Source organism: Cervus elaphus, chromosome 19 (assembly GCF_910594005.1).
Source record: "Cervus elaphus chromosome 19, mCerEla1.1, whole genome shotgun sequence".
Lineage (NCBI taxonomy): Eukaryota > Metazoa > Chordata > Mammalia > Artiodactyla > Cervidae > Cervus > Cervus elaphus.
Window position 1 is genome coordinate 79,863,211 of NC_057833.1, and position 16,582 is coordinate 79,879,792.

Genomic DNA, 16,582 nt, shown 5'->3' on the forward strand with positions numbered 1-16,582 from the left:
AGCAAAATGCAATGGCTTCAAGGCCTGCAAAGCCTTGGCCTGTGTGGAGTCAAGATCTCTGAGGAATCCCAACCCAGCTGCTCCTGGGGAGAGGGGAGTCCCTTCCAAAAGCTTCCAGAGCTCACACAGCCTGTCTCCTTTCCTCCATGCATGTTAGATGCCCAGCATGGTTTTCAGAGGCTGAGTTGATGCCATATGTTCACACCACTGAAGCGTTTTACTGCCAGAGCCGAGGCACTTAGCACAAGGAAGAACACACTGTTTTCATAGCTTGTTGTCTCTTAATACTTCCCCTAGGAGGCTCCAGGCTCAAAGAGAGAGTGTCTGGACAAGATGCCAGCAAGGTAAAGTGTTCCCAGTGACACAGTTCAGGATGTCAGCCAAGCAGGAAGAAGGGCTCAAGCCCTGAAGGGTAGAATTTTGGTGTAAAAGGAGAAAAAAGGTAGACAATAAAAGAATTACATATGAGAGATTTTTTTTTCATTATTGACGAATTAACATGTCAGTGATTCTCACTGGACCAAGATCAGCTTTGTCTCCCAGGGAATACTGAACAAAGTCTGGAGACATCCTGGGTTGTCACAAGTGGGTGGAGACGAGGATGCTACTGGTACCTAGTGGGTGGAGAGTAGGGATGCTGCTAAATTTCCCACAGTGTACCGCAAAGTCCCCCCTCCCAAAGAATCCTCTGCCCCAGTGTCAGAGGTGCTGTTAAGGACCCCTGAGTTCTGTTAACTCTGCACAGGTAAGAAAGCTCCCCCTGCTCCTGCAACCTCATTGCACTAGCAATTCCATTAGTCACATTCAAGCCGATGTGGACAGGCATCGGGACACAGCATTTAAAAGCAGTATCATCCAGGTGGAAGGTCTGGGTTAGAATTTCAGCTGCAGAACTTTCTAGCCCTATGGCTTTGGGCAGATGATCTAATTCCAGTGAGCCATGGTTGTCTCTTCTGCCAAATGTAGAGAGAACTGGCCACAGCTAACCGTGTGAGGTTTAAATTACATGAGATAATAGGAAATCATTTAGCAACAGGTCCACATCCGTCATTATCAACACCCAACAAAGTAGGGACAACACAGAAGAAAACAAGGTTTTTAAGAAAAATACATTCATCCACTGATGGACATCTAGGTTGCTTCCATGTCCTGGCTATTATAAATAGTGCCGCGATGAACATTGGGGTACACGTGTCTCTTTCAATTCTGGTTTCCTCAGTGTTTATGCCCAGCAGTGGGATTGCTGGGTCATATGGCAGTTCTATATTTGAATCAGTTCTAATGAGGTGGATGAAACTGGAGCCTATTATACCGAGTGAAGTAAGCCAGAAAGAAAAATACCAATACAGTATACTAACCCATATATATGGAATTTAGAAAGATGGTAATGATAACCCTATATGTGAGACAGCAAAAGAGACACAGATGTATTGAACAGTCTTTTGGACTCTGTGGGAGAGGGCAAGGGTGGGATGATGTGGGAGAATGGCAGTAAAACATGTACATTATCATATGTGAAATGAACCTCCAGTCCAGGTTCAATGCATGAGACAGGGTGCTCAGGGCTGGTGCACTGGGATGACCCAGAGGGATGGGATGGGGAGGGAAGTGGGAGGGGGGTTCAGGATGGGGAACACATGTACACCCGTGGCGGATTCAAGTCAATGTATGGCAAAACCAATACAATATTGTAAAGTAAAATAAATAAACAAATAATTTTTTTAAAAAAGAAAAATACACCAAACACTTTAGTAACCTAAGAGAACTAAAGTGTGGGTTTGACAAGATCTCAGGAAGCTCAGAGGTGCCTCTTCCCTAGAGGGTCTGAGGCCTCAGTGAGCCTCACCTCTGCGTATTCACACCCACAGGGTGCCTTGTTCTGCTCCCTATGACTGTCCCTTCGCTCAGCCCAGGCATCTTGTCACTCTGGCGTCCAGATCTCTGCTGTCAGACTCCAGCCATGGTCTGGTCAGGGAGAGAAGATGCTTGGGCACATGCTGCTGTTCTCCCTGCACATGGAGCCAGAGGGGCTCCAGCTTTTCTCCTGCTCTGATGTTGAGAAGAGCAGTCCAGGCTTAGCCATATCTGCCTTTGGTTTGACACTCGAAGCCAGTATTTGCCTTGACCCTGTCACGTCCAGTCTCCAGAGCAACCCAACAGCCCTTCTTTTCTCAAGCCCTTGGATTTCCTGGCGCACAGCTTTTCCTGCTGGTTTCAAAGGCACTCCAGGCAGGGAAGCACCACAGAGCATGAAGGGAACTTCGCCAGCCACACAGACTCCTCAAAAGGACTACAAATCAAAGAGTTAAGAGATGCCTTGGAAGCCATCTAGCTCAGTTTCCCCAAGCAGGCAACACCGAAGCTCAGAGAGGGGAAGGAACAGGACCCAGGACTGCTGCCAGTCCACAGGATGCCTTGTGTAAGTTGGAAATGGTGGCCATCAGGATGGAGGCAGTCCTGGGCCACAGTGAACAGCCAGCAACCAGCAGAGATCCCAGGCCAGCAGAGAGTCCTGTGAAGAAGCTCTGGGAAGGGGTTGTCACAGAGCTGAGATCAGACTGACAAGCTCTTAGTAGAGATGGAGTCAGTAATATACGGAAAATGAGTGGCTCCTAAGCCGCTGCTCTCCTTGCAAAGCAAGATTCGTGGGTCAACAGGACTGGATTTCATACTCTGTCTTCTTGTGACCCTTTCAATGACAGAAAGGGGAAAGGCAGACACTTGGAGTGGTGTGGCTTCCTCGGGGATACTTCACAAAGCACTTTCAAAGGAGTGAGGGGGCTCTGGTAGCTGGAAATACAGGAATCTGATTATCCAGTTCTGAGTCAACACAGAAATGTAAGGTCAAATCTCAAAGGGCAGTTTTGTTTGCAGACTGTAACCGGCCATCACAGCAGAGCTGCAGGGAGACAGGGAATCATGTCACAGACCCAGTACACTTCCCTTCACTGGAGGATTTCATGTGACTCCTGTGATGAGAAAAACACATGATCGGGGCAACTTCCAGCCTGTATCCAAACAGTTCAGCTTCTACTTCATCTCCTTGATTCTACAGGCAACTTTCTTACTCTCCTCTTATACTTTCTTGTCCTGAATTTCCCTACAGTTGAGCAGTTGTGATCTCTGCCTCCCCATGTGGCCTTGGGAGGACTCCCCCTCTCTCTACATCTAATCTTTAGGTCGAGGATCAGCAGGTTGGACAGGACTTTTTCTAGGTATTGTGGACCATATGGCCTCTCCCAAGTACTACTTAATGCTGCATTTGTAGCACAAAAGCAGTCATAGGTAATATGTGAATTCATGGCTGTGGCTGCGTCTCAATAAAGCTTTACGTATAAAGACTGATGGCAGACTAGATTGGGCTCCTCGGTTAGTTTGCTGACCTCTGCTTGAGGCAGTGCTGAGCATAAAGTGGGCAGAACCTGAGCCCCAGTTCACTGACAGGAGCCATGAAAGCCACCAAGAATTGACGCTACCAGCCAAACAGAAGTTAGTATCCAAAATGTCAATGGTGTGAAATCCTTCCCTGAAAAGACTGGCATCACACAACAAGAGGAGGGACTTACTAGAGCATGGAGGCTTCATTCTAAGAGATGCATCTTCTAGGCATTATGAGATTGATAAATTCATACAAGATTCCACAAAACAGACTGGTCTTCCCTCTGCATTTTCCCAGGATACCAAAGGGGCACAATCAAAAAGATGACCTTGAAAACAGTAGCATATTTAAGAATTCACGTGTATTCTATTTCTTTGGCCAGTTACACGTAGTTATTCCTATGTAACCACGTGCTTTTTATTTTTTTTCCTAAAGAGTGAATGAAACCCAGATAGGATTTCTCAGAAGCTAAGATCTGGAAAAAGTAACATGATTAGAGGGCTTAGCTCTTTTGGAAAATAAGGACCCTCTGCTCCATCCATGCTAGATCGCACAGGCAAGGCCAGCAATTCACCCTCAGACATAAAAGTGATCCTTTGCTAGACACACAAGGTCATAAGACCAACTTCCAACACATCAGCATTTGAATTTTAGAGGTCTCAGAAGAAGAAGAAAAAGAGAAAGGGTCTGAGAAAATATATGAAGAGATTACAGTCGAAAACTTCCCAACCATGGGAAAGGAAACTGTCACCCAAGTCACGGAAGGACAGGGAGCCCCAGGCAGGATAGATGCAAGGAGAAACACACCAAGACACACAGTAATCAAACGAACAAAAATTAAATACAAAGAAAAAATATTAAAAGCAACAAGGGAAAAGCAACAAATAACATACAAAGGAAACCCCATAAGATTATCTGCTGATTTTTCAGCAGAAACTGTAGGTCAGAAGGGAGTGGCAAGATATATTTAAAGCGATGAAAGGGAAAAACCTATAACCAAGATCACTCTACCCAGCAAGGCTCTCATTCAAATTTGACAGAGAAATCAAAAGCTTTACAGACAAGTGAAAACTAAGAGAATTCAGCTCCACTAGACCAGCTTTATAAGACCAACTTCCTTCTCCATGACTGAAAAATGTCCAGTTTCCCAGATTACAGCATAATCCATCCAGGGCAGGGATGGTATTTATATCCTTTCCCAGCATCCATACAGGTTAGAGTAATAATCATCACTAATATCTGAGGAGCCGCTATCCATGCCAGGCACGATCACAGTGCTTTTCCCTTCTCATTTAAGAACCTCACAACCCATGTCTTGGGATTTATTATCATTATTATTCCAGGGCTTCCCTGGTGACTCAGTGGTAAAGAACCTGCCTGCCAATGCAGGAGAGCCAGATTTGATCCCTGGGTCGGGAAGATCTTCTGGCATAGGAAATGGCAACCCATTCCAGTATTCTTGCCTGGCGAATCCCATGGACAGAGGAGCCTGGCAGGCTAAGTCGTTAGGGTTGCAAAGAATCAGATACAACTGAGTGACTAAGCACTCACACATCATTATTATTCCATATTCACAGATAATGAAACTGAGGCCCAGAGAAATTGCATAACTTGCCCCAAACCATGCGCTACTAAGTGTGGAGTGCAGATATGGGCCCAGGTATTGCAGCTCCAGAGCCAGTGCCCTTCTGCTCTATTTATACCATAGCTTCCGAACAATGCAACAACACAGGTGATCAGCACATGTTTGGGGTAGATGACAGTAGTGACTCTGAGAGAAGGAAAGCAAAGGAAGAGATCTGGATTGAAGCTAAACCAAACTGTGCCATGAGCTCACTCTGCACACTCTCCTGGGTGGGGAACCCAGGACTATCTTGAGGGCTCTGCACCCAAACTCAGCTCTAAGAGGGTGCCTGCTACTGAGGGAGCTGAAAGAAGGCCTGTCTGCAGCTCATAAAGAAGATCTTTCTTCAGCCACCTCCCAGGCCCTGGATATGTGTCTACAACTGCAAACAGTGCTCTCTCTCTGACCCTCCGAGAGCCTTCCCTGAGGCAACAGAGCACAGAAAATGGCCCAGGGTAGTCCCTGCCTCCTCTCCACACCTCCCCAAGATCCTAGTGGAGTACAGGGGCCAGGCATTTCTCAGAGACTGGGGTGAGAATGAGGGGCAGCTGAGAAGGAGAGGTGGGAGGAGGCACCATCAAGCTGGGCTACAAATGATAGCTTTGTTCATTAGACCATTTGCTTTCTCCTTCCTCAATACCCAAATGATTTTGATTTTTCTTTCCTTTTTCTTTCTTTTTTACTTAAAATATTTTTGATTCAGAAACTATTTTAATCTCTTCTTTTGTCTAACACTGGCTTCGGGAACAGGAAATATAGTCTAATTACAGTTTTGACTGCATCCCATGGTATATGAGAAGACTGCACTTCTAGTATCTTTTAATATATTGTGTACTTGGCTTCTTTCACAAAAACAGTTATTTAATAGTTTTCAAGCAACTGAATAGCTTTTGATTAGCTTAGCACTCTACACCTCCAAAGTCATTATATGGTGTTATGAGAATGTCATGGGCAAGAAGTCTGATTGCTTTTTTTAACCGATAATATTTTTCAAACAGACCCTAAATATCCTAGCAAAAGATCTTTGTATTCTTGAGAAATATTTATCCTCCAATTTAAATTTTTTTCTGAAACATGTTGTTAAATCACTCCTAATTAAATGTGGCACAAAGCTGTTTCCTTTATTCTGCTGAAAACTATTTACCATTGCTTTCTTTGTCCTACATATTTTGATAACAGGCTGCACAGATTCTGTACATGTAATTATTTCTAACAGTCAGAGAACCTATACTCAGATCCTGGTTTGTCTTTAAATCTGTTGCATCATATTGGCAGAAATCACTTCACATTTCTGGACCTAGGTTTTCCCTTTTGCATAACATGGGGAGCTGAGTTAAAACTTTCAAAACTGTCCTCTGACAATAGCATTCTAGGACAGCTTTCAGTTAGGCTTACATTTACCACCAGGGTCATCATCTCCCTTCCCTTCTGCTCCAAAGTAACCTTTTAAACCAGATTATGAAAGAAGAGAAGATCAACTAGATCTTGAGAATCACCACACTATTCTTGAAAGGAAAAAGAATTTTCTTCACGCACACACACACACAACACATGACATATACGATGCCTGAATGTGAACTTTTCAATAATTAAATGTAATGGACCAATGAGAAAATTTCAATTCTGGACAACTAGCAAGTATTCGGTAAAGGAATTATTTCTTTTACTTAGGGGCAAATATCAAAAGCTCATATGCCTAGGAGGATCCCGGCAACCCTCTATCTCCCTAGCAATGTTGCCAAAGAGGCTAAGCCTTGGAAAGGACCCAATGGAACAATCAAAGAGAAATTCGAGACTCAGAGGGATTAAACCTAGAATCTTCACCTTTCACAGCCCAGGTGTTACCACAGTATATTAGTCAGATTTGACTCAAGTCACTGCTAGGAAAGACCCAGACACCAGGCTAGGTACAAAGCTCATCAGGCATCTTAAAAATCAACTATTTCTTCAAGGACTCAAGATGCTGGAACAAGATACTATGGATTGGCTTCAGCTTATAATACCTATCTACTATGAAAACTTACAAGAACAATAGCTAAATGTACATAAAATGTGCAAGAAAAATGGGAGTGTTTCCTGGATTGGACTCAATCACACTGGACAAGTCACATAAAGAATGCCAATCCAAAGCCTTGACTTCAGGTGCTCTGAGACCTCCAGCATGTTAAATCATGAGTGCTAAAAGCAGTACTCCGGTTCCCAAGGGCTGATAAAAAAAAAAAAAATTACTGTTGGAATTTCAACCACTAAGCTGGGAAAGATGGTTCAACACCCTCTCTTCAGTTTAAATATCCCCCCCAAGTAGCTCCTTACATTTAGCAGAAAATGACCAGTCTGCTGATCAGGGCAGGAGCTGAGACACACCAGGTGCTTCCCCTGAGCACATCAACAGCTGAATTTAAGATGTGGGAAAAGATACAGAACTGGAGACAAGATAGCCATGACCAGGAGAGAAAGAGAGGTTCCCTGGACTAGAACTTTCCCTTGGGAAATGTAGGAGACCAAAGAAAGAGACCAACACCACTAAGATTTTACCCACGTCATTCCCCTTTCCTGGACTGAAATTCTCTTTCTTTTCCAAATACGAAAACCCTATTTGGAACCCCAGTTTACACTCCTTCTCTCTAAAACTTTCCCAAACCCACCTATTCCACAAAAACTACTCAATTCTCCTAACTCAAATATGTTTCATTTCACTCATCTAAGAATAATGCTCATTCTGTCCTCTGGCATGTCACCTTCTTGTTTGAAGACATCATGTCATTATCCCACTATTATTTAGCTTTTCATATACTTGTACCTCAATTCCTAAATTTGATTTTAATCTTCCTTCCTGAAAGTGAAGTCCATAATCATTTTAGCTTTTTTTCCTCTAAAGGCAGCTGTTCAATATATTGATGAAGGAAGGAGCAGGAGAAGGCAACACAGTACAAAAATGCTCCCTGGTAGGAAGAGCTGGACCCAGAAAGGGCACCAAAATTCCACTCCAGCTGAGAACCAACAGACCCAGGCAGATGCCCGAACACATCTTTTGAAAGGAGGGACGGAAAAGAAGAAAAGACTGAAAGAAAGAGTATTGGGAAGAAAGTGAGGAGGGGAAAGAAAAATAGAGAAAGAAGGAGAAAGAGAGGGAAGGAGGAGAGAAGGATGAAAGAAAGAAAGGAAAGAAAATGGACAGAACGATGGAGGAAGGAGCAGGAGGAAGGAAGAGGGAGTGTGAAAAGGGGGGAGATAAAGGGATGGAGGACACATCTTACCCTTGAGCTTCCAGGTCCTCCATGTTCATTCTCCTTCCCTCTCTATTTCCAAAGTATCTCTTGGGACCTTACAAGGCACCCAGCACCTAGTTCCAGGCTGGCTGATGTACCTGCATAAAGATGTGTGGGAATCACATCCAAGGCCAATTAGCTTCACTGGTAAGCAGCCACTATCTCCTGTGAGCACAGCAGCCCTGGTCTAGGGAAGCAGGTCCCAGAAACGCTGTGTCTCATGACCCAGGGCTTGGAGCTCTGGAGGCTATCTGGGCAAAAGCCTGGGCGCTGCTGGCCCTCCACCAGGAATGCGGCAGGAGGCCTTCTCCTCTTATTTGTGGCAAGGCATCACATGATGCATTCAACTCACTAGCTTCCTGGGCAGCCCGTCAGGGATCAGGGCTCCTGGACTTCACAGAGTGGGGGCAGGGAGCGCCCCTGAGGACAATGACTGGCACGCAGCCGTGCCTCCCTCACTGCCAACCCCCAAGGCACGGCCCTCACCCCTCCTGCACCTGCTTCCTCCAAGCATCCCCAGGAGCTGAGGAGCCAGATGCTCTATGCAGACTGTGCCCCAGACAACACAATGCACAGCTATTTATGGCAATAACATGTCCCCAGTTCTACTGCTCCCTTTCCTCTAAAAGAAACGCTGCCATGTCACAGGTTTAATGTAGGTATTTTTTCAAAGAAATTTACCATGAAGAACACATCCACTGGAAAAACAACGAAGGGGTTCTTGATGGGAAAAGAAAAAGGTCTCAGCCTCAGGGAGGTCTGTAAACTCCTGAAACTGGATGCAGACTTTTGTGTACAAGTAAGTGTCTTCAGTTTTTAGGTGAGAGAATCTATGGCTTTCAGGAGATTCTCAAAGGAAACTGTGACCCAAACAAGAGGAAAACTACCGACATATACAAGGAGCTTATCAGTGAAGGGGAAAGGGTTTGGTTATTTGCCAAAAACAATAGAATTTCATGGAGATGCATGTCCTAGAACTAACCAATTTTGCTAAGATGACAACTGAATTTAATCCTAGTTTTTTAAGGAGTCTCCATACTGTCTTCTATAGTGGCTGAAGACATACTGATGGCTAATAAACACATGAAAAGATGCTCAACCTCACTCATTATTAGACAAAGGCAAGACAACTGAATTTTAAAATAAGAGCTTTCTTCCCCTTCCATCCCTCACTCAGAGGTCTTTGGGCCTGTTTGTCTGTCCCCATGAGGCCTGCAGCAGATCTGCTGAGGATGGCAAGGGAAGGCCATGGAAATGTGTGCATGTGCTTGATTAAGTGCATGACTACTGGTTCATCACTGCTCTGGATGAAATTCCAAATGAGCAAACCTTGAAAATACTTTGCCTTCTGTCCATCCAATTGCACTCTCCAGAAATAAAAAGTGGCGGTTATGGTTTTAACATACCACATCATTGTCTTGAAACTTAAAATATACTAGAAGAATAACCATGGAGTTATGTGAAATAGTTAAGTAAGCTCTAACACAGCACTGCTGGGGTATGAAAAAGAATCAGGGCAATGTACTTGAGCAAGCACTGAAACACTAAATAATAGGAAAATCTGCTTTATCATTTTATTTTTAAAAAAGCCATTAGCAGACACGACAGCTATTAATCACTTCTCACATATGGCAAGGCTGTCACCTTTATGATTCATGTTTTTATCTTGAAAAGATAGTCCTTTATTACCTTTCCTTTTGCACATTCCTTAGGAGTTGTAAAATAAGAAAATAGGAGCTCTGAGATTCTGAGTGCCAGGATCAACATTTAAAAATAAAGCAAGCAAGAAAGTATGCAGTTTTAAATTATGTACAATTTTGTGAAGCTGAGTATTAGCATCTTCATTTCCAAGCTTTAGAAAGCATGCCATCCCTTCTACTGTAGGACTTTGCCTCAACTGCACATGAAATCTTCTAAGCCCTAAGTAGTAAGTATCAGAAATACTCAGATAGCTGTTATTTCAGATGAAAGACTTAAATAACTGGTTCAAAGTAGTGGGCATGGTATTGCGTCAGTATGTAATACAATATATCTGAAAAATAAATTTGATAAATAAAGGTAAATATACATTCATGGGAAACATGAAGATACACATATAAAGGAAGAAGGAAAGTTTGCAATTAGATACTTACTTTTAAAGACAACAGAAGCAACCAATATAAAACTAATGAGAATGTGCTTTAATTTTCTCACTTGACCTAATCATGCAATTTCCTGAACTGCAAATTTAGCCACACTTCAGCAGATCAATCCCTCTACCTCCAGTCCTAAGATTAGAAAAATTTCAGAAGTTCTAAGAACTACGAGCTCTCAGAAACTAAAAATCTAGGATAAACAAATTCTGCTCCTCCAGCAGGACTAGGCAGTCTGTCGCTGCAACATGCCTCCTAGCCATGGAGCTTAAAGGTATGAGAGTCAGAACACAGCACAAACTATACAGTGCTCCATGCTGGTCCTGTCCTTTCTGCCCTTCTCTTCCCAAAGGGTCCTGCACATGAAAGCCAAGAGCCAGTGAGCAGGCCTCCCCTTCCGCAGCGCTGGGCTGCTCACATCCTGCCTGACCTTAGCCTTCAGACCTGCCACAGTGTGGGATGGGGGAAGGCAGGGCCACTCAGCTGAACCCCAGGGCTCTGAGGGCTGCAGCTCCTGAAAGGAAAACCCAGGCGCAGCCTGGATACAGATGCAAAGGCTGGGGCCTGCTTACATATCAGCAGAGGCAGCCTGTCACCCTCCCAAACGAATGAATGAATAAATGATGACCCCACAGTCAACCCTGTGGAGCTAAGCAGATGGAAACTCTGGCTATCTCCTTGGGAAAGGGGACCATAGGAACTCCAGGTCCTAAAGGAAGGAACAGCATAAACTTTGAATCAGTAGTCTGCTGCCAGATCACACGATGGAGCATGAGCCTTTCTCCCCCACAGCACAGCTCACGTTCCTCCCTGAGTGGAAGACTAATGCCATCACCTCTCCTTCCCTCCATCCCCCACCACGTCATCCATCTACCACTCACCAGCCTTCTGTGATTTGGGACATCTGGCACATACCCAAGGTCACACCACGAGCTGCAGAACACAAACAATGCTCCACAAAGCAACTCCAAACAGCCATTAAGCATAATTTGGATGCTCTCAACTCTTAACCCTCCTTGTTTCTCTCCATATAAGACACTCGATACACAGTAGCAGCAGATGGTCATGCTTTGTGACATTGCCTAATAATTCTGTCGCCCTGCTTATTTAACTTATATGCAGAGCACATCATGAGAAATGCTGGGCTGGATGAAGCACAAGCTGGAATCAAGATTGCCGGGAGAAATATCAATAACCTCAGATATGCAGATGACACCACCCTTATGGCAGAAAGTGAAGAAGAACTAAAGAGCCTCTTGATGAAAGTGAAAGAGGAGAGTGAAAAAGTTGGCTTAAACAGACACAAAGGGATAAATATTATATGATTCTATTTACATGAAATACCTAAAATAGACAAATTCTTAAGGGCAGAAAGTAGATTAGAGAGGTTAACCAGGAAAGGGGGTGGGAATCTTTGCTTAACAGGTACAGAGTTTCTGTTTGGGGTGATGAAAACTCGGGTGGGAAGTTGATAGCTGTAATGTCTGCACAACATTGTGAACACAGTTAATGCCACTGAATTGTACATTTCAATATAGGTGACAGATGAATGGATAAAGATGTGGTATATATACCCAATGAATATTACTTAGCCATTAAAAAGAACAAAATTGGGTCATCCGTGGAGACATGGATGGACACGGATGTCTTACAGAGTGAAGTCAGTCAGAAAGAGAAAAACAAAGAGCATGTGTTAACGCATATATGTGGAAATCTGGGAAAATGGTCCAGATGAACCTATTTGCAGGGCAAGAAAAGAGACACAGACATAGGGAAGAAATGGGTGGACGTGGTGGGGAGGAAGCGGGAGGTGGGATGAATTGGGAGATTGGGACTGACATATATACAGTACCATGTAGTAAAATAGCTAGCTATGGGGGGGTGGGGACAGAGGGAGAGAGGTCCAGATGGAAGGGTTATATATATACTTATAGCCAATTCACTCTGTTTTACAGCAGAAAACAACACAATATTGTAAAGCAACTATATCCCAATCAATAATAAATAAATAAATGCATGTAGTACTTATTACCTTTTGTCTTCTAAAAAAAAAAGTTGGCTTAAAGCTTAACATTCAGAAAACTAAGATCATGGCATCTGGTCCCATCACCTCATGGGAAATAGATGGGGAGACAGTGGAAACAGTGTCAGACCTTATTTTTTTGGGCTCCAAAATCAGTGCAGATGGTGACTGCAGCCATGAAATTAAAAGACGCTTACTCCTTGGAAGGAAAGTCATGACCAACAGAAGCAACCAATATAAAACTAATGATAGCATATTAAAAAGCTAGATAGCATATTAAAAAGCAGAGACATTCCTTTGCCAACAAAGGTCCGTCTGGTCAAGGCTATGGCTTTTCCAGTGGTCATGTATGTATGTGAGAGTTGGACTATAAAGAAAGCTGAGCACTGAAAAATTGATGCTTTTGAACTGTGGTATTGGAGAAGATGCTTGAGAGTCCCTTGGACTGCAAGGAGATCCAACCAGTCCATCCTAAAGGAGATCAGTCCTGGGTGATCATTGGAAGGACTGATGCTGAAGCTGAAACTCCAGTACTTTGGCCACCTGATGAGAAGAGTTGACTCATTGGAAAAGACCCTGATGCTGGGAGGGATTGGGGGCAGGAAGAGAAGGGGACGACAGAGCATGAGATGGCTGAATGGCATCACCGACTCGATGGGCATGAGTTTGAGTGAACTCCGAGAGTTGGTGATGGACAGGGAGGCCTGGAGTGCAGCGATTCATGGGGTCACAAAGAGTCGGATACAACTGAGCGACTGAACTGAACTGAATAACTCTGGTTCATGCTGAATGAACATGACTGATGAGGATTCAAGAGCTGTAGTTGTCACTTTGCAGACTAGGGTGCAAAGCATAAATATTCACCTCCTCTAATATTTTAAGTTTCCTCCTAAGTAACCACATTGCATGCTATGTGCTCAGTCACTTCAGTCATGTCTCTTCACAACCCTATGGACTGTAGCCCACCAGGGCTCCTCTGTCCATGGCATTCTCCCAACAAGAATACTGGAGTGAGGTGCCATTTCCTACTCCACGGGATCTTCTTGACCCAGGGATCAAACCCAAGTCTCCTAAGTCTCCTGCATTGGTAGGCAGGTTCTTCACCACTAGTGTCACCTGGGAAACCTAAGTAACCACACTGCACCTCCCTAAATAAATGCTGTGTCTTCTCCCCAACTTAGGGAAGACAATGTTCCCATGATGTCAGGTGGATTTCCATTATTCCATCCCCATAGATAATAACCCAATCCCTTCCTGCAAGTGTTCGCCGGGCAGAAACTGAGGCTGACTGTTGGCGAGGTAGACACACAACAGACATGGAGGGTCAGTGAGCAGGTCTGGTTTCCCCTGAGCCCCATCCCTGGACAAGGAGGGCTGGTGAGGAGCAGAGGCCCAGCTACCTTTCATAGTTGTGCTTGCTTTATTTTTATCTTTTTATTTTTTGGCCACATGGCTTACAGGATCTTAGCTCCCCAACCAGGGATTAAACTCATGCCCTTGGTAGTCCTAATCATTGGACAGACAGGCAATTCCTTGTGCTTGCTTTAGAAAATAGGGGTTCTAGAAAATGGACCTAACAATCTGCAAAGCCAACAGGGTTCATCACTGAGAGCTGCTCACATGAGCCCATGGACTCAGAAACAGAATTCTGGGCAAGAAGCTCATGATTTACAAACAGCAAAAGAAACTTAGCTAAAAGGATTCCCAGGAGATGGCCCCTCAGGGGTTGTAACATAGTCTCCCGTTTGATGTGACAGTAAAAAGGAGATTCAACTTGCCTCATGTCTTGGATCTTCCTACAATTGCCTCTTTCCAGGAAAATATTTCCTCTAAAATGTTACAGTCACCAGGCAAAACAGGCCCTCTGCAGAAATGCCATGTGAAGGACTCCATGTTACCTCAGGTTGACCAACAGAGATGCTTGGTGTCAAAATTCAGCCTTTAAGGAAGATGATAAATGATTATCCAGCCATCACCCATTTTTCTCATTTACTTTGATTTATCTGTGGAATGTGCATGTGTGACACAAAATACCTGGATAAACATTTTAAAAGTTTGCCCATGAACCAGTGATCCATATGTTTGGTGTCAAGAAGACCACACAGTCAGATGACTGGAGGTTTCTCTTTCTGCTTCTCATCCTAGGGTCTGCTACATTTAAATAACTGCACAGGTCTTGCTGGAGAAGCCCCCCTCCCCTGCTGCTGGTTCATTGGTTTCTATAAAAATAAAAGGAGATCTGATCTCATTGGTCATCCACCAAGAATTGCATTGAGTTATGGCAGCCCTGATTTGGTGGTTTTACTCAGTAAAACTTAACAAGGCCATAAAACATTCAGAGTCAGGCAGAGCACTGGTATCTGAACAACCACAGACTGTTACACACGGAGGGTGAGTATCTACTAGGCCATCTCATGCTCATTAGACAATGAATCCAAATGATGGGAAAGGCAGTATTTTAGTCATTAACCCACAATTAAACATGATTCAGCTGCCAACATTACATACAAACTGCCAGACTTGAGTCCAGTCCTCCATCTATTTCTCTCACTGTAACGAGACAGCAAGAGTGATCCCACAGTGCTTCTCTGGCCATGGCATTTGCCCCAAGGAACACTGAAGGCAATGCATGTCAGTAACTCGTGTGAACTGTAACTTTTTAAATAACACTGGCTGGGATAGGGACCCTTCGGTGAACAATAAAGCCACCACATCTTGTTTTTTTCTGCAACTGGTCATTTAACTGTTGCTTTTCCTTATCATAAACACACATACATTTATTTAATATTTATTCATTTGGCTGTATCAGGTCTTAGTTTTGGCACTCAGAATCTTTAGTTGGGGGCATGTGAGATCCAGTTCCCTGACCAGGGATAGAACCTCAACCTCCTGCATTGGGAATGCAGAGTCTTAGACCCTAGAGCACCAGGGAAGTCCCACACACACACATTTGTGATTCCAAAGCAGGTCAGCCCTGTCTTTAGGAAGGCATCAGCACTAGAAGTAAAGACTGAGGCCCTTGTGCTTTAAAAAAAAAAAAAGTTTAGGAGAAGTTTCTTATCTTTGATGGCTTACAGAAGTCATTAAAACAAGTCAGGGTTTAGAGCATAAGAAAATGGTACTATTCACAGCCTGGTTTAGTGTAACAGTTCTCAAAGTAGGAACCACATTGTTTTATATTATAATACTGTAAATGTTGATAGATTTAACCTAAATAAGCAAAAAAAAAAAAAAATCTTTGATGTCTTTAATAATTTATGAGAGCATAAAGGTGACCTGAGACCAAAAATCTAAGAACCTCCGCTTTGGTGGAGGGATTGTACATTTTTGAGTAAAATGTTTTTGAAGTTTGTCTCCTTTGTTTCCCACCAGCTGTGTCACCTGAGCCCAGTTACTTAACTCTCCAATCTTCCATTTTCTATGGATCAGACTAATCACCCTCATAATTACCTGCTCATTACCTGATTATGTCTGTGGTGTTGATTCCACACCCCCAGCACCTAGCACTGCACATGATACACGACAGGGTCTCAATAAACAACTGTGAATTGGTTGGTGGGGCGGTTGTGAGGCTTAAATAGGATAATATGTGTAAAGTGCTACTGAGGTCCCTGGAACATGGCAAATGTCACAGGTGCTCAGCAAATGTCAGATCCCTTCCTCATCATCAATGCTATTCTCAGTCACACCCCAGAGGAGAGAAAATGCACAGATTGTCCAAATAAAGTGAATATCTAAGGCGCTGGTCCTCAAAGTGTGGTTCCCAAACCAGCAGCATCAGCATCACCCGGGATATTGTCAGAGATACAAATTATTTGACTCTTAACACTATACCCTCCAAATCAGAAACTCTGATGGTGGGGCCCATAGATCGGTGTTATAACAAAAGGCCTGCAGGAGTTTCTTGATTCCTTCTCCAGTGTGAGAACCATGGCTTTACAATATGAATGGAGTCTTCCTAAAAAAAGAATATCTTGTTCTAGCAGAATTGTGGATTTGACAGTACAGTGTACCCAATATGCTATCTGTTGCTGGCTGCCCAGAATCTTTTGGGTAAAGATAGAGGAGATATATCCCTGGAGAAGAAAATGGCAACCCATTTCGGTATTCTTGCCTGGAAAATCCCATGGACAGATGAGTCCATGGGATCATAAA

General features: G+C 43.7%; 1 protein-coding gene across 6 annotated transcripts in view; it reads right to left on the minus strand.

Annotated features, from left to right (window-relative positions):
• The window catches only part of CPNE4 (copine 4), a 656,552-nt gene that overhangs the window by 627,084 nt on the left and 12,886 nt on the right, over positions 1 to 16,582 (minus strand). Inside the window, exon 1 of one of the 6 annotated variants that reach the window (XM_043875007.1) lies at positions 8,261 to 8,501. The exons of the other annotated variants lie outside the window; for them this stretch is intronic. Coding sequence (XP_043730942.1) covers positions 8,261 to 8,289 — 29 coding nt within the window. The 5' untranslated portion in view covers positions 8,290 to 8,501. Of the gene's footprint in view, positions 1 to 8,260; positions 8,502 to 16,582 lie in introns of those variants that run through there. 6 annotated transcript variants of the gene reach the window in all.